This window comes from Ailuropoda melanoleuca, chromosome 1 (assembly GCF_002007445.2).
Source record: "Ailuropoda melanoleuca isolate Jingjing chromosome 1, ASM200744v2, whole genome shotgun sequence".
Taxonomy (NCBI): Eukaryota; Metazoa; Chordata; class Mammalia; order Carnivora; family Ursidae; genus Ailuropoda; species Ailuropoda melanoleuca.
In genome coordinates, this window is record NC_048218.1 from 189,644,392 (window position 1) to 189,661,478 (window position 17,087).

General features: G+C 57.5%; 3 protein-coding genes and 1 long non-coding RNA gene across 11 annotated transcripts in view; 3 read left to right on the forward strand and 1 right to left on the reverse strand.

Annotated features, from left to right (window-relative positions):
• The window catches only part of FLNC (filamin C), a 26,998-nt gene extending 19,992 nt beyond the window's left edge, over positions 1-7,006 (forward strand). For both annotated transcript variants that reach the window (XM_019804143.2, XM_019804148.2), the window contains 15 exons: positions 100-228; positions 315-488; positions 1,099-1,260; positions 1,373-1,576; positions 2,004-2,156; positions 2,241-2,363; positions 2,464-2,703; positions 2,896-3,165; positions 3,265-3,402; positions 3,676-3,791; positions 4,360-4,492; positions 4,582-4,758; positions 4,937-5,155; positions 5,755-5,964; positions 6,085-7,006. In XM_019804143.2, coding sequence (XP_019659702.1) covers positions 100-228; positions 315-488; positions 1,099-1,260; positions 1,373-1,576; positions 2,004-2,156; positions 2,241-2,363; positions 2,464-2,703; positions 2,896-3,165; positions 3,265-3,402; positions 3,676-3,791; positions 4,360-4,492; positions 4,582-4,758; positions 4,937-5,155; positions 5,755-5,964; positions 6,085-6,272 — 2,636 coding nt within the window. In that variant the 3' untranslated portion in view covers positions 6,273-7,006. The remainder of the gene's footprint in view (positions 1-99; positions 229-314; positions 489-1,098; positions 1,261-1,372; positions 1,577-2,003; positions 2,157-2,240; positions 2,364-2,463; positions 2,704-2,895; positions 3,166-3,264; positions 3,403-3,675; positions 3,792-4,359; positions 4,493-4,581; positions 4,759-4,936; positions 5,156-5,754; positions 5,965-6,084) is intronic.
• Positions 1-17,087, reverse strand: part of LOC105239441 — an 18,536-nt gene extending 1,449 nt beyond the window's left edge. Inside the window, exons 1-13 of one of the 7 annotated variants that reach the window (XR_004628859.1) lie at positions 17,020-17,087; positions 16,379-16,937; positions 15,736-15,872; positions 13,160-14,585; positions 12,297-12,396; positions 12,073-12,139; positions 11,148-11,902; positions 6,971-7,127; positions 5,525-5,969; positions 5,259-5,426; positions 4,564-4,772; positions 3,718-3,830; positions 2,441-2,803 (exon numbers count right to left, since the gene is read on the reverse strand). This is a non-coding gene — a long non-coding RNA (uncharacterized LOC105239441). Of the gene's footprint in view, positions 1-2,440; positions 2,804-3,328; positions 3,468-3,717; positions 3,831-4,563; positions 4,773-5,258; positions 5,427-5,524; positions 5,970-6,970; positions 7,128-11,147; positions 11,903-12,072; positions 12,140-12,296; positions 12,397-13,159; positions 14,586-15,735; positions 16,938-17,019 lie in introns of those variants that run through there. The other 6 variants (XR_004628854.1, XR_002143573.2, XR_004628857.1 and 3 more) reach the window with 6 other exon arrangements.
• On the forward strand, positions 11,502-13,726 carry ATP6V1F (ATPase H+ transporting V1 subunit F). Its single transcript, NM_001304878.1, has 2 exons — positions 11,502-11,663; positions 13,505-13,726. The coding sequence occupies exons 1-2, from the start codon at positions 11,506-11,508 to the stop codon at positions 13,704-13,706; spliced, it is 360 nt and encodes a 119-aa protein (NP_001291807.1). The 5' UTR covers positions 11,502-11,505; the 3' UTR covers positions 13,707-13,726.
• On the forward strand, positions 14,504-16,643 carry ATP6V1FNB (ATP6V1F neighbor). Its single transcript, XM_002913431.4, has 2 exons — positions 14,504-14,949; positions 16,509-16,643. Exons 1-2 carry the CDS (start codon positions 14,529-14,531, stop codon positions 16,616-16,618), a joined length of 531 nt encoding a protein of 176 aa, XP_002913477.1. The 5' UTR covers positions 14,504-14,528; the 3' UTR covers positions 16,619-16,643.

Genomic DNA, 17,087 nt, shown 5'->3' on the forward strand with positions numbered 1-17,087 from the left:
CCCCACCACAGACAGGGAGGCTGCAGGAACGGACAGGGAGCCGTGGTGGGCTCAGGAAGCTCCCGTCCGCACTGTTGACAGTCTGTCTGTCTCCTTCAGGAAGCCCCCTGCAGTTCTATGTGGACGCCATCAATAGCCGCCACGTCAGTGCCTATGGGCCAGGCCTGAGCCACGGCATGGTCAACAAGCCGGCCACCTTCACCATTGTCACCAAGGACGCTGGGGAAGGTGAGGGGAGCTGTAGGCAGAGGGCTGGGAGGCCAGGTGCAGGGCTGAGGGCAGGACCTCTGATCTCAGCCCCCCTCCCCCTCCAGGGGGTCTGTCCCTGGCCGTGGAGGGCCCATCCAAGGCCGAGATCACCTGCAAGGACAACAAGGACGGCACCTGCACCGTGTCCTACCTGCCCACAGCGCCCGGAGATTACAGCATCATCGTGCGCTTTGATGACAAGCACATCCCGGGGAGCCCCTTCACAGCCAAGATCACAGGTGGGGGGGGCACCCGCGCCTACAGTACAAGCCCCAGCACGAGCCGGTGGGCAAGCCCAGCATGTCCGAGTAACCAGGGGCGTTAGGGTGGGGGCCCCTCTGGGTGAAAGGGGTCATCTTTGGACATATACAAGCAACACTCCATTCCCTAGAGCAGGTGAGGGGGCTCCAGCTACCCCCATGCTTTCAAACATACCACCTCATGCAGTCACTCGTGAAGCTAGGGTACCGATTAGCTCTTTTGGTAGATCAGTAGGCCCAGAGAGGCTAAGCAACGTGATCAGAGCCACATGGCAGGAAAGGGGTTGGGACATCTACTCCAGTCTAGTGTTTCCGTTCCACGAAACCATGTGACTTGCAACTAAAATACACAGATTAGGGATTGAGCCCATTCAGGCCTGAGGCACCCATGGGGCAGCTGGGCTACTGGGCCCACCTGTAATCTTTGGGGGCCAATATGTGACTGAAGACCATGCTCTCGTGGGCCTCGGCCCTTTGAGTGGTCCCAGCGCTCGAGTCCAGCGGGGTCTGCTAGGAGGTCTCCTGAGCCCCACGAGGACACGGCCTGCCTGGAATCCTAACCGTCTGACACGTCAAACTCTCCCGCCAGGCGATGACTCCATGCGCACGTCACAGCTGAACGTGGGCACCTCCACGGACGTGTCACTGAAGATCACCGAGAGTGACCTAAGCCTGCTGACTGCCAGCATCCGGGCGCCCTCGGGCAATGAGGAGCCCTGCCTGTTAAAGCGCCTGCCTAACCGCCACATTGGTGAGCGTGGGGTCCTGGCGAGGGAGCTCAGGAGGGAGGCGGCCTCACAGGAGTCGGGAAGGGGGGCTCTGCCAGGCCCAGGGCCCCCTGCCTGACCACCCCCTCTCCACAGGCATCTCCTTCACCCCCAAGGAAGTTGGGGAACACGTGGTAAGTGTGCGCAAGAGTGGCAAGCACGTCACCAACAGCCCCTTCAAGATCCTGGTGGGGCCATCGGAGATCGGGGACGCCAGCAAGGTGCGCGTCTGGGGCAAAGGTCTGTCCGAGGGACAAACCTTCCAGGTGGCGGAGTTCATCGTGGACACTCGCAATGCAGGTGCTTCTCGCCCCAGGGAGCCCCCGTTTCTGCTGGTGCTGCTAATGAGAACGTGAACTTTCCTGCCCCGTGCCCTTGGTCATCTCCTCCTCCCTGAACTTCCTGGCCCAGTCTCAGGGGGGATCACATTCTGGGGTCCATCTGGGGGGGGGGTTGTGCATGCTCCGTGTCACTTCTTTCCAATTTAAGAGAAAGCCCAGCTGTCCTGTGTTGCTGACTCTCCCTCACTCACTGGAACCTAAGAGGCCCAACTGAGGGAATTTTCCACACTGCCCCATCCCCGGCCCCCGGGTTCGGTGCCTGGCTTACCCCTTCTTGCTAGTGGTTATTATACATGCTAGGCACCTGTTCCAGACAGAGCCCGTCGTGTGGGGAGGGGACAGCAGAGTGGCAGGGCCTGAGGGAGAAGTCCTTGGTTTCCTGCCAGGTTACGGGGGCCTGGGACTGAGTATCGAAGGCCCTAGCAAGGTGGACATCAACTGTGAGGACATGGAGGACGGTACGTGCAAAGTCACCTACTGCCCCACTGAGCCCGGCACCTACATCATCAACATCAAATTTGCTGACAAGCACGTGCCCGGTAAGCTCTGGGCCACGGCTGGGCCAGGAGAGGCGGTGAGGCCAGTGGCGGGAGCGCCCTGATGGCCCCCTTCTCCCCTTCCAGGAAGCCCCTTCACCGTGAAGGTGACAGGCGAAGGCCGCATGAAGGAAAGCATCACCCGGCGCAGACAGGCGCCTTCCATCGCCACCATCGGCAGCACCTGTGACCTCAACCTCAAGATCCCAGGTACGAACCCGGAGAGTGGGGTGCGGGGGGGGGACCTCCAGGCCCACAGCACCCCCAGCGTAGTCCTGGTCACTCACCTGTGCTGCTGCACATCCCCCAGGGAACTGGTTCCAGATGGTGTCCGCCCAGGAGCGCCTGACGCGGACCTTCACCCGCAGCAGCCACACGTACACCCGCACGGAACGCACGGAGATCAGCAAGACGCGGGGCGGGGAGACCAAGCGCGAGGTGCGGGTGGAGGAGTCCACCCAGGTCGGTGGAGACCCCTTTCCCGCCGTCTTCGGGGACTTCCTGGGCCGGGAGCGGCTGGGCTCCTTCGGCAGCATCACCCGGCAGGAGGGTAAGCACGGCCGTGCGGGGCCAGGGGCCTCCCAGGGAAGCTGGGCCTCCCGTCCTCTGGGACAGGACGGGGAGAGCACGGGCAGCTGGCCGGAGGTGTTCTGGACAGAGGAAGAGGTTTTACTGCGGAGGGAGGGAAGGTCCAAGGCTGGGAGCAGCCCAGTGTCAGCCTAACACTCCCCACTCCCTGCAGGTGAGGCCAGTTCTCAGGACATGACCGCACAGGTGACCAGCCCATCGGGCAAGATGGAAGCCGCAGAGATTGTCGAGGGAGAAGACAGTGCGTACAGCGTGCGTTTCGTGCCCCAGGAGATGGGGCCCCACACAGTCACTGTCAAGTACCGCGGCCAGCATGTACCTGGCAGCCCCTTTCAGTTCACTGTGGGGCCACTGGGAGAAGGCGGAGCCCACAAAGTGAGGGCTGGAGGCACAGGACTCGAGCGAGGGGTGGCCGGCGTGCCAGGTGAGGGGCAGGGGCCAGGCGAGTGGGGTGGCCGCAGGGCAGCCAGGGGAGGAGCAGTGGTGCTAACAAGTGGCCTCTGCCCTGCTTCCCTGTCCCCAGCCGAGTTCAGCATTTGGACCCGAGAAGCAGGTGCTGGGGGCCTGTCCATTGCTGTGGAGGGTCCCAGCAAGGCGGAGATCGCGTTTGAGGACAGAAAAGATGGCTCCTGTGGGGTCTCCTATGTTGTCCAGGAACCAGGTAGGCGTCCAGGATGGAAGTGGAGGCTGGGCCTGCCTGACCCCTTCAGACGGGGCTTCTGCTTGCTGACCAGAGCAGGGAGATGGGTTTCAGAACTCTCCCTTCACCTGGGCCCCTGCTCTTCCTTTGCCCCATCTCCCTCCACCCCACACCCCTGGGGATGTGTGTCTCCAGACCTGAGCCCTGACCCAAGGAGCCTGTCCCGGGATGAGGTGGTTCCACTGCCCCCATCTCCCATCCAGGGGCCTGTGCTGACCAGCCTTCCCTCCCCAGGTGACTATGAGGTCTCCATCAAGTTCAACGACGAGCACATACCAGACAGCCCCTTTGTGGTTCCTGTGGCTTCTCTCTCCGATGATGCTCGCCGCCTCACCGTCACCAGCCTCCAGGTATGTGCCCAGGGGTAGGCCCCTCTGCCATCCTAAGACCTGGGCAGGAGTTGAAGGGAGGTCCCTGTGTCCTTGGAAGGGACAGTCAGCACAAGTCCCCCTCCCTCCTAGCATCCGTACAGCAGGGGGCGCCATGCCTCACCCCAGGGTCATCTTCACACACACTCATCCCCAACTGGCCTCCTTGTGCTTCTTCTAGTCCTTCCCATTGATCCACCTTCTCCAGGGAGCCCCCCCCACCCCTAGGCCAGTCTTGGCCACACTCTTCCCTCCTCATCTGGGCCTCTGGGCCATACAGCATGGTCAAGCACTGGCCCGCTTTACAGTGTGAATCTTACCTCCCCAGTGAGGACAGGGCATGTCCTCTCATCCCCCACCGTGCCCAGCATAGCCAGGTGGATGCCAAGGTCACAGGCCCAGCCCCTGCCTCCCACCTCCCAGAGCCTTGATGACCACCTCCCTGAGCTGGGCCAGGCTGGGGCTGGGAGGCTTCAGGCTCGGCAGGCTGTGAGAGCAGTGCTCCAGACCTTCCCCCTCCGAGTCTGAGCACCCTCTGTGGCCTCCGCAGGAGACGGGGCTCAAGGTGAACCAGCCGGCGTCCTTTGCGGTGCAGCTGAATGGTGCTCGGGGCGTGATCGATGCACGTGTGCACACGCCCTCGGGCGCCGTGGAGGAGTGCTACGTCTCCGAGCTGGACAGCGGTGAGCTGGCCCTAGCCCTGCCCACCCATGCCAGCCCTTCTGGGGGAGGGGAAGAACAAAGGCTCACTCACCAACCTTCTGCCCCACAGACAAGCACACCATCCGCTTCATCCCCCATGAGAACGGCGTCCACTCTATTGATGTCAAGTTCAACGGTGCCCACATCCCTGGCAGTCCCTTCAAGATCCGCGTTGGGGAGCAGAGCCAGGCTGGGGACCCAGGCTTGGTGTCAGCTTATGGTCCTGGGCTTGAGGGGGGCACTACTGGTGAGTGCCTAGAGCTGGGGAGACGGGTTGGATACTGGGGTGCTCAGCGTCTGGTCCTGTCGTGCCTTGACCCAGAGGGCTGAGTCCCTGCAGAGGTCTGCTGTGGGAGCCTGGGGCCCGGCCCACGTCTGGGCCCCGAGCCCTTCCTGCCTACAGCCTTGCTACCTCTCACCCCCAGGCGTGTCATCAGAGTTCATCGTCAACACCCTGAACGCGGGCTCAGGGGCCTTGTCTGTCACCATCGACGGCCCCTCCAAGGTACAGCTGGACTGTCGGGAGTGTCCGGAGGGCCATGTGGTCACTTACACTCCCATGGCCCCTGGCAACTACCTCATTGCTATCAAGTACGGTGGCCCCCAGCACATCGTGGGCAGTCCCTTCAAGGCCAAAGTCACAGGTGAGTGCCCCGGGTGGGGGGCATCCCTCTAGCCCAGCCTGGATGACTTCAGTGGCCATTCACATTGGGTCACAGTCTGACCCAAAAACCCCGGGCAACTTACCAGGAACAAGGTGGGCAGGCCGCACACAACACACCATTCTGTGCAGCCACGGAGAATCATTCTTGACAAATTCTTCCTCTTGTCCATCGCTTATTAATCTTTTCCCTGCAGTGGCTCCCAAGCTTTAGCTTAACTTTCTGCCCTCCTGCCGTCTATGTTTCTGGCCTCCTAGAAGACAAAGCTCAGTTAATATTTAGCAAGCTTTCCTTCTGGGAGCCGTGTGAGTGGTTAGTTGGAATGTGTTCTTTTTAAAGCAAGACTCTTACCCTGTGACTTGGGTTCCCAGACCAAGCCAGGCGAGGGCTGGAGCCATCGGAGGCCAGGACCTCAGGACGAGCTGGAGCACGTGCATGCAGCCAGGCTCACTGGGAATGCCGGGTGCCGCAGCGGGGGAAGGGACGTGGCCCACAGGGCTGTCGCTGCGGGGCCGAGCACCTGCGGCCTACGGAAGGCAGGCCTCTCCCCCAGCTCATGCTTACCCCACTCTGTCCCTCAGGTCCCCGGCTGTCTGGAGGCCACAGCCTTCACGAAACTTCCACGGTTCTGGTGGAGACCGTGACCAAGTCATCCTCCAGCCGTGGCTCCAGCTACAGCTCCATCCCTAAGTTCTCCTCAGATGCCAGCAAGGTGGTGACACGGGGTCCGGGGCTGTCCCAGGCCTTTGTGGGCCAGAAGAACTCCTTCACTGTGGACTGCAGCAAAGCAGGCATGCTGAGGGAGGAAGCGGGTGGTGTCCGCGGGTGGGCAAGTGCACAGGGATATGGGGGTGGGGCGCCGAGGGCCTGTGGGCCCCTGGGGTGAGCCAGCGCCTCCTGTCTCCCTCCAGGCACCAACATGATGATGGTGGGCGTGCACGGGCCCAAGACCCCCTGTGAGGAGGTCTACGTGAAGCACATGGGGAACCGGGTATACAACGTCACCTACACCGTCAAGGAGAAAGGGGACTACATTCTCATCGTCAAGTGGGGCGACGAAAGTGTCCCCGGAAGCCCTTTCAAAGTCAACGTGCCCTGAATCCCAGAAGTGCCTCCCCCAGCCTCAGCCCCTGCCTCGGCCAGCGCGCGCGCGCGCGCGCACACACACACACACACACACACACACCTATCACACCTAGATGCACAGTGCACAATCAGACCACGAACACCTGCCCTGGGGTGTGGAGCGGGCAGCACAGCCTCTCCACCCTGCCATGCCCCCAGGGCTTGGAGGGCCTTCCCTGTCTCGGGGCAGCGTTCCTCCCGGCGAATGTGACATGAGGGGGGCTGGGGGCTGGGAGGGGGTCAGGGAAGCCCCAAGTTTTCTGGTGGGGCTGAGGCCAGCGGGGAAGCATGTGTTTGGGGGTGTCTGCGTGTGTGAGAGAGGTCACCCTCAAACCGCACTGCCGGCCAGACCACCTTGCTGCTAAGGACCGTGTCTGGCCCCTCTGGTGGCCACAACCCCAGAGCCTTAAGGACTTGGAGAAGAAAGCACAATCGGAGGAGAAAACAGACCCAGACCCAGCAGCAGCGCTGGCATGTGGCCTGGCCCCAGGTGACTTCTAGCTGCCCAGCCAGGCTTCCTGGAGGACTGCTTTCTCTCTCTCCCCCTTTTTTTTTTTTTTTTACGGTTGCACAGCTCTGCCCCATGGGGGGCCTTTTTTACACACTGCGAGGCCCAGCTTTCTGGGGGGACTTTTGCACATACCTAATGTGGCTCTGCTGGGAGTCACTTACGTGGAAAACTCCAAATAAAGTGTGGCCTTTCGCAGAGGCTTGGCTGTTGTGCTCGTGCTTTCTATGGGTGGCCACCATCTGGCTGGGGAGGTCTGGGGTTGTGGTGGAATACTTGAAAGAACCAGCGACAGGGCCTTCAAGACTGGTCCTCAGACTCCTAGGGGGAAAGGGAGGTGAACACTGTTCTGGAAGACTGCCCTGGGGCTGCTGGGAGGCCAGCTTCCCTTCAGCCTGATCTCAAAGATGTTCAACAAATTAGGTCCTTAAAAGAGTGAGCATGGATTCAAGCAGGAAATGTTCCTCACCCAGCAAGCAGGTGGAACCCCATGCAAACCCAGGAACCTTCAATCCAGCTAAGTCCAGGCTCAGATCTGGACCTGTTCTGGCCCCGCTCTGGCCCCAGCAGTTCTGACCTCACTCAGGGCCCTCACCGGAACCAGCCTCCTAACCAGTCACCCTGGCCTGAGCTCTTCCCTTAGTCTCCCTGGCCCACAAGCCTCCGCAGGTGGCATCCGTGGCCCCTCTGCCAGCCTCTTCATTCAGCCTCCCTGGCTCACAGAACTGTGAACTAGTCTTCTGGGCCCACGGCCACCTCAATGAGCCTCCCTGGCCCAGGAGCCTCTTAATGTAACCTCCCTGCCTCACAAACCACTGAACTAGCCTCCCTCACCCTACAGCCTTTTCACTTAACTTCCCAGCAGCCCCTTACCTGAGCCTCCCTGGCCCACCAGCCTCTTCCTAGTCTCCCTTACCGGCATGCCTCTTAACTAGTCTCCCTGGCTCACCAGCCCCTTAATCAGTCTCCATGGCCCACAAGCCTCTTTACTAGTACCTGGCCCACCAGCTTCTAAACTAGACATTTTGGCCCATCAGCATCTTAACTAGTTTCTGTAGCCCACCAGCCTCTTTGCTTACCCTCCCTGACCCACCAGCCTCTTCCCTTGGCCTCCCTGCCCCATCATTCTCTTCATTTGGCCTCCCTGGCTACCAACCTCTGAACCAGTCTTCTGGGCCCACCAGCTTCCAGACTTAGCCTCCCTGACCCACCAGATTCTTACCTAGTCTCCATGGCCAACTAACCTGTTCACTTACCCTCCCTGGCCCACCAGCCTCTTCCCTTAGCCTCCCTGGCCCATTAGCTTCTTAACTAGTCTCCCTGGAAAACCAACATTTTCAGTTAACCTCCCTGGCCTGCCAGCCTCTTCACTTAAGCCTCACTGACCCACTAATGACTGAACTAGCCTCCCTGGCCTATAGCCTCTTCCCTTAGCCTCCCTGCCTTTAACTAGTCTCCCTGGCCTGCCAGCCTCTTCACTACTCTCCCTCATCTGCTGGGTTCTTAACTAGTCGCCCAGGCCCACCAGCTTTTAAACTAGTCTCTTTGGCCCATCAGCATCACTACTAGTTTCCTTGGCCCACCAGTCTCTTCACTTGACCTCCTTGGCCACCAACCTCTGAACTAGTCTTCCTGGCCTGCCAGCGTCTTATCTATTCTCCTTGGCTTGCCAGCCTCCTAATTAGTCTTCCCGGCTCACCAGCTTCCTCCCTTAGCTTCCCTGGCTCATCTACTTCTTCACTTAGCCTCCCTGGCCCACCAAGCTCTTAACTAGATTCCCTGTTCCACCAATGCTTAAATGGTTTCCCAGGCCCACGAGCTTTTTTTTTTTTTTTTTTTTTTTTTTTTTAAATATTTTATTTATTTATTTGACAGAGATAGAGACAGCTAGCGAGAGAGGGAACACAAGCAGGGGGAGTGGGAGAGGAAGAGGCAGGCTCATAGCAGAGGAGCCTGATGTGGGGCTCGAACCCATAACGCCGGGATCACGCCCTGAGCCGAAGGCAGACGCTTAACCGCTGTGCCACCCAGGCGCCCCCCACGAGCTTTTTTACTAGCCTCCCTGGCCTACCACTTTTCTTAGTTCCCTGGTCACCAACCTCTGAACAAGTCTTCCCGGCCCTATAGCCTTGTCACTTAGCCTCCCTGGCCCAGTAGTCTCCCTGGACCACTATCTTCTTAACTAATCTCCCTGGCCTGCCAGCCTCTCCCCCTAGCCTCCCTGGCCCCAGCCAGTTCTCTCAAACCCACCCTTCACATTGCAGCCTGAGCAGCTCACATTTAAAGGAATTTGCCCCTCTCTGGTTCAGGGCCGTTCTGCAGCTCCCTTCCATTCCAGGCTAATGTCTACTCTTCCTAACAAGGCCTCCTAGGCCTAAGTTCACACACCAGCTTCCCCCACCTGTTCATGCAAGAAGTCCTGAGTCAGACAGTGTGCCCACCCCCCACCACACCCTCTACTCCAACCCCACAGCTTTTAGATTCCTGGGCACCCATGCTGCAGTTTGGGCCTGTGCCTGGGAACAAACATCCTTGCCTCTCCACCCCCCCCCAATCTTCCTGGCTCCCTCCCTGTCCCTCCTGGATCTGCCCCCATCCCAGCACCCAAACTGCCCCAGGGCACATCTCTGCATTACCACACTGATCTGTGACTTTGTAACTACAGACCTTCCTCCCCCACCAGCCTGAGCTCCCTGACCCTGGAAGGTCTAATACAGACAGGTGTGACAAATAAGTGAACAATTCAGTAGCCAGAGCAGGGCAAAGAAGCATTTCACTCAATTGACCCCCCAGTTCTAGACCCGCCCCCAGACATTTCAGCACATAGTGGTGGGTCAATTAGAGAAGACCACCCTCCTCATCTCTTTACTAAGTAGCCTATCTGCCTCCATGCTCTTTTTTAAAGTTTCTTCTTCCCTTTCCCCCTCCTTGCTCTGAATCCTGCTCCCATAAGACCCCTCCAGAGCCTCCCTTATGTTTGCCCTCCTCTCCATCCTGCAGGGAGCTCCTCGAGGGCAGAAATCACATTTTATCAATCTTGTGTCTCAGCCTCCTCATGGCCACATTTGATAAACGCTGGCTGAATGAATAAGTGTATGACAAATGTGCCCAGCTCCTTACTCTGCCTGATAAAACCACCGAAGGCACAATCCAGTCTCTCAAGTACCCAACCACCTGCGACCATTGCGGGCCAATTCTGTGTCAGGCACTAAACCAGGTGCTTCTACACGCGCCCTTCCTCATTCTCTACCCTCCCTCCCCACTCACCCCAGGTGTGAGCACTTTCCTGAAGGGCCTGCTGGCCTCCTCCTCAGCATCACCTGCTTTCCACCCCCGTGTTTATAGACGTCCAGCCCAGCTGCTCTTCCCCAACCACAGTATGGCCCTGGGTACTGAGCACATACAGGCTCTATCTCACTTAATCCTAATGGCCCTGTCAAGTGAGTGGGCATACTACTATCTGAAGAACCCGAGGCCTTAAGAATTTTGGTGATAACTCTAAAATCATACTTCTAAGTAGCAGGGCCAAGATTCAAACCAGGTGTGCCCAAACCCCAAGCTTATCAACCAAATAAGCACTAGATGAGACCATCTGGATGTCTCAAGCACTCTAAACTTACAAACCACATGCCTGTTTGCTAAAATGGAGGAGGAAAGAGTGGACCTTTCTCTTTCAGTCTGTATTTCACAGAGCTCTCTCTCTCTCAGGAATGTTACTGCTATCCACCTAGTGGGAATGGCCAGAAGCCTGGGAGTCACCTAGTCTCTGCTTCACTCCCCAAACACATCCAATTTGAAAACCAGTTTTGTCCATTCTGCTCTAAATATCTCTTGACCCCGTCTCCTTCTCCACATTCGCATTATCACAACCTGAGTTCTGACCACCATTCTCTCTTACTTGCCTCTGCACACAGCAACGGACAGCACTCTAAAACATGAATCTCATGACATCATTTTCCAGTGACTTCAGGATAATTTGTCCTCAGGCTAACTTTCAGATTCTTTAACTGAGCTTGAAGGCACCTACGCTCTCTCATCACTAAGCCTTTGCATATGCTGTTCCTCTTGCCTAGAACACCCTCTTGTCTGTCCTTATTTCTACCTCCTGAATCCTTCTGGCGATCTTCTTTGAGCACGCCCTCCCCCCAGTGGGTTAGTTACCCCTTCAGTGGGTGCTCCCACGTCCCGCTCACATTTTAGCAATTAACGCGCTGCTTTGTAATTGCCTGTTCACTTGAATCCCTACCTCACTAGTCAGTGTCACCATTAACTTGTTCAATCTTTTGTCTACTAAACAAACACATACTAGCTGTTAACTGCGTGCCATCGTTAAATACTTACATGCACGATACAGACCCGGAACTCGCCCTGGAGGACAGAAGCCGTATCTTCTCTTCTGAGGTCTAGGTATCTGTCAGCAAAAGGCTCAACAGGTTTATTGAACGAGCGATGGAACGCGCTTGCGTGACCCCGTCGTGCCGCGCGCACTTCTGGGAATCGTAGTCCCCAGGTTCGGGCCTCTCTTTATGGCGCAGGCGTATTCAAATTGAGACCGTTTTACTATTAATGCGCATGTCCCGGGAGGCGGAGTGCTGAACTGCGCATGTCTAAGGGGTGGGTGGAGGCGCGGTCGAAAAGGCAGCGCACTGCGGAGGTGGGGCTCCCGTGACTTCGGGCTGTCGCGGACCTGCTCGCGAGAATGGCGGGGAGGGGGAAGCTAATTGCGGTGATCGGAGACGAGGACACGGTGACTGGCTTCCTGCTGGGCGGCATAGGGGAGCTTAACAAGAACCGCCAGCCTAATTTCCTGGTGGTGGAGAAGGATACAACCATCAATGAGATCGAAGACACTTTCCGGTACGGTAGCCCGCGAGGCCTGAATGAGACCCTCTGCCTTGGGTGGGAGCGCGGGGAGTAGGGGGCGGCGCGGGGACCCTGCGGGCGGGGCCTGCGCTGGGCTTCCAGACCGCCGACGTCGAGGGTCAAGGAGGTCGGTCCGGCCGCCCTTCCGGAGGAGGCCTCTGTGCTCCAAGTTCTCTTCTGGGGCTTGGGAGAACCCGGGCTATGTCAGGTCCACGAGCTCATCTGTCATATGACTGTGTGTCAGAAAAGAAGGGGAACAGAGCTCGTGACGGGCGCCGCCCCTCGGCCCAACTCGCCCCAGGGTCCTGTCTCGGCTCCGCCCCCGTTCACCCGTAGAACAGACCCCCAGCGTTGCTAGCACTCGGCCCTTGCGGATTGACCCCTAAAGGAACCACACACTCACCGGAACACCTAGGCAGTGGGGTCGGGCTTTCTTGCATTTTCATGTTCCTTAGAGGCTCACAACCATCCTGTAGGTAGGAGTTATTATTCCCATTTACAGGTGGGAAAACTAAAGCTCAGAGAGATTAAAGCACCAGAGTCACACCATTTGGAAGAGAGGGAGAGGGGATTTGAACCCAGGCCCAACTCTCTTAAGCTAGGTCCACGCTTTGCTTGTGCAGTTACCTCTTAGAATTTCCCACTGTCCTGAGCACAGCCGGCAGAATCTCAGGACCGTATCCTACTTTCTGCTGAGACCTTGCATTTGAAGTCCTCATTTCTTGCCCTGGGTCAAGAGTGATAGTAGCTTCATAGTGTGAATGCAGGCATGTCCCTTAATCCAGGAGGTGTCCTGGCGACTTGAATTGAGAATGCCAGTCCCCTATGCTTTCTCACCCCTTCTCTAAGGTCCCTGTTGCCAAGTCTCAGAGACAAACCGCACTCACCTGTTTTCCCCTACACAGTCCAGCCCTGAGCTGCGGGCTGAGACTGGTTCCCGCTGCCTGGGGTATGATAGGCCCTGAACTGGCCTGATCTGAAAGCATTCTGGTAAAGTGACCCAAGTTGTCATGGGAGAAGGACAGATTTTACTCCAAGAACTTCCCATGCTTCCATCCAAAGGGACCCAGAGATCCTCAAGTATAACCTGCCCTAGGGCCTGGCACAGAGCAAGCGCTCAGTAAAATTAGTTTTTAATATTTTACTTAATTAATGCGTGGGTGATCACAAGGAAGGGAGATCCCAGTGCTAGGCTCTTTCTCTGGGGAAAGTATGATTTTCCTCCTCCTATGTTGTATTCTTGACTCATGCCATACTTCCCCTCTGATCCATCCCCTACCCTCATCAGCACAGACCTTAAGGCCTTCAGTGGTCTCATTAGCCCCCTTAAAAAAAATGTTTTCCTTTGAAAAGTTAAAGTATTCATGTGGTTTACAAATTAATATTTAAAAGGTATACACATTGAGAAGTCTCACTTCCCCCCCACCCCGTCTTTTTCCACTTCATTACCTCCCTTCTCCACCCCTGTAAACACTTAATTGCTTATTTACCTTTCTGCTTTTTCTTCAGGTACATACACAAGGACAGACGTGCATATTCTTATCCTCTCTCTTTTTTACACAAACGCAGCATACAGAATATCCCAGCATGTGCCTTGATCTTCAGCACCAGTTCACTTGGGGGCCTTCCAAGCAGGGAAGGTAGAAGCCAACCCTGACAGCCAGGGTCCTTAGATTTTTGAAACAAGTTGATCCTGGTTAGAATGGAGAGAGTTTAGCAAGCAGCCTTTGCCCTTGAACTCTGCAGTTCCTGGGTCAAGCCCATTCCCCTCTGCAGCCCAGCCTCACCACCTCTGAGTGGGCTGTCCTGGAATCCCTTCTCATCTCTCCCAACAGGCAGTTTCTAAACCGGGATGACATCGGCATTATCCTCATCAACCAGTACATCGCAGAGATGGTGCGGCATGCGCTCGACGCCCACCAGCGCTCCATTCCAGCCGTTCTGGAGATCCCGTCCAAGGAGCACCCCTATGATGCTGCCAAGGACTCCATCCTGCGCAGGGCCAGGGGCATGTTCACGGCCGAGGACCTGCGCTAGGGCCCTCCCCACAGCCTTGCAGCCTCTCCCCGGGCTTGCCGTCAGCCCTTCTCTAAGTTGTGAGCCTCCGATTTCCAGTTCCAGCCCCCTGCCCCTTCTCACTCCACTGAGAGGCTAGCTGAGGTGCTTCCAGGTTGCTGGGGCTCTGCCATTAAAGTCAAGGCTGGTTAGGGAACAGGAAGCCCGAGTGTCTTCTCTCCACTACCTCTTCCCTGTACTGTTACACAGTGTCATTGTTGATGTTAAATTAAAGTAACGTTCTCGTTTCTGTCCAAACTGAGGCTGGGTGCTACAAAGGACTCGCATGGGATGAGGCCGTTGGGATTAGATTGGTGGGGCTGGGAAAGGTTCTGTCAAAGATACAGGCATAGAAAAGCTGGACCAGGAAGATGGTGCCAGCAGGTCGTAACTCAGGGATGGGTCCTTTGAATCAACAGTGACCAGCCCTGGTGGGGAGGCGCGCGAGGAAGCTTGCGCCCAAGCCCTTGGCTCCCCCACTTCAGTCTCTCTTGGGCTGGGAAGGGACCTGACCCCAACGGGTGGAAGCAGAAACACAGGAAACCTAGAAGCCTGTGATAACGGACCAAGCCTGGGTCCTGCAAGAGGTTTGGAGATCAAGGTTCTCAGCTGGTGGGCCCTGGCCTGAGGTTGCCCCTGGATCAAGGCATGTGAGGTCTGCTAAAGGCATGGCAAGTAGAACCCTGGCCCTGTGTGAGGTGAGGCTTGGTTGCCAGGTGACTGTCCGTGGCAGCCCCCTGCTGTCAGAAGGCCTCTGCCTGCTGTTGCTTACCCCTCAGCTGTACCGCTCCTTCCCTTGCTACCATGTCGCGGCAACTCAACATGGATACGCTGCGGCAGAACTTCTGGAAAGAGGAATATCTGCGGGAGAAGATGTTACGCTGTGAATGGCATCACAAGTATGGGTCGATGGTGAAGGCCAAGCAGAAGGCTAAGGCTGCGGCGCGCCTGCCCCTCAGACTGCCCACCCTGCACCCCAAAGCCCCACTCTTATCCCCACCTGCCCCCAGAGCAGTGCCTACCAAGGCCCCCAGCCCTGCCCTGGGGACTCCTATTCAGTCAGACATGTACCCGGTCCCGCCTGCCACCCGGGCCCTGCTGTATGAAGGCGTCTCCCACGACTTCCAGGGGCGCTGCCGCTACCTCAACACCCGAAAACTGGATATGCCGGAGATGCGCTATGTCTTCCCCATCACCACCAGCTTCACATATGGCTGGCAGCTGGGTGAGCCCCAACCTCTCAGAAATTATTCCCCTCACGAACACGGAGCCCCTGCCCTGAGCCAGGCCATGCTGTCAGCACTAGGCACACAAGACATGGATGGGGGTGTCCATTCCAGTGGGGCGGCCAGGCCGTAAACATAAGAGAAGGGAGCCGTCTGAGAAGGCCAAGTTCCATGATGAGACTAGGGAGTGATGGGGGAGGTGGGCAAGGGACGGTGAGGCTTTAGATTGGGCTGTCAGGAAAGGCCTCTCTGGGGACCCAACGGTTGGAAGCTAACAGAAAGGGGTTTGGATTTTATTCCCAGCGGGAGAAGCAGCCGTGGAGGGTTGTAAGTGCGTGAATGGTTCCGCTAGGGTACTAACTATTCCGCAAGTAACGGCTTCTTCCAGAAAGAGCTCTGGCAGCTGAGGTCTGCATCTATGTTGAGTCATCCTGGCGGGAGAGGACAATGGCTTGGGCTCGGGTGATTAGCAGTAGAGCCGAGGGAGATTCAGGCTACATTTTGGAGGAGAAATCAATGAAGCCTACTGATGAAGTGAATGACAGAAGGGGAAAGAAGGCCGTGGCGAAGCCCGGGTGTTTGGCTCAAGCACCCGGACAAGGAAGATGGAGAGGAGCAGGACTGGAGGGTGTGTGAAGACGGGTCAGCCCCAGCCATGCTGGGGGAGCCAGCGAGGTGGCTGTGTATGGAGGTCCCCCTCCAGAGTGAGGTCCGAGCTGAAGACGCAGATTCGGGGGTCATCAGAATGTAGGTGCTATTTAAAGCCTGAGGTTGGGTGAACTCACCCAGGGAGCTCCAGATGCTGGAATCTGACAGGAGAGGCAGGGGGCACAGAGAGGGGTAGGGAGATGGTGTTGGTGGGAAGGCTCTCCATCTGGACCGAGTCTGCTTTTTCTGCGAGGCTGAGAGTCGAGGTCATCCTCTGGGAGGAGAGGGGGAGGCCGTTGTAGTTGGAGATGCAGAGTTTAACGGCCTAGGGAAGGGAGCGTGCCTGGGAGTACTGCGGGGCCGCTGGGTGATGCTGTCCCTTGCTCTTTGTGGCCATGAATTGCAACCAAGGCTGCTCAGTCATGGGTTTTTCTCCCCACGCTTGAGTGCCTGGGCGGAAAAGGTGATGGTTGGGGATAAACACAGTTGACGTTTTGCTTAAAAATTTCCCCCACTTTCCCCAGGGTCCTAAAGGAAAGGGAAAAGAGGAATTTTCCCACAAAAGCAGGAAGCAAGTCCCAGGAGAACAGGAGGTAGAAGGAAGCCCTCTCTCTCCCAGAGACGTCTAGCTCTGTCTGTCCCTGTGACAAGCAGTGCTGGGTGTCCCACCACCTGGTCTATGGAGGAGCCCAAGGTGGGGGAAACAGTGGTACATGGCAGACTGACCAGTTCTGCCCTCACTGCTGGTCTGGACCCCCAGCCGGTGTTCCTCAGAAGCACCTTTTATTCCTTCACGCTTCCAAAGTGGGTACAATACAGGCAGATTCCCAGGGCTCTGTAGGCTGGGCTCCCATGCTCCGCAAGTTCCCTTTCCCAGGACCCATTCCTGGCTTCTGACATCTTTTCGCAGGCCCCCCGGTGAAGCAAGAACTGGTCTCCTGTAAGATGTGCCGCATTGAATCGTTCTTCCGGAAGAATGGGGCCTTCTTGCTGCTTGACCCTCAGGACCTGGCTCTCTGACGATGGCCAGGCAGTGGACTCAGAGGAAGGAAGAAGAAATAACATGCCTCCTGGTGGGGTTGAAGCTGCTGCGTGTGTCTGTGTGTCTGACCTCCCAGGGCCCGAGGCAAAGTTCTGGGCCTTTCTTGGAACTACCTCTGTTCTGCGCTTGCTGGCCTGCGGGTTGCCGGCTTGCTTTTCCTTAATCCTCATCTCTGTAATCGTGCCTTTGAGGATTCAGCAAGGACTGGAGGGGGCCGAGAAGGGTGAGCGCTCCTCTCCAGCCGAAGGCTCCTCAGCGCTGGGGGGCCACAGTAGCTGCTGGAAGTTCTGGGTGTTCCTGGGAGGGAGTGGCCTGTCATCCCAGAGGCCAGGGAGAGGGCGCCACTACCGTCCGGTCAGCCTCCCCGCCCCCGCCTCACCTGGCCCCGAGGGCCCGCAGCCGCCGGGTCCTCTCCTGGAGCCCTCGCTGCAGCTCCTCCCGCAGGGC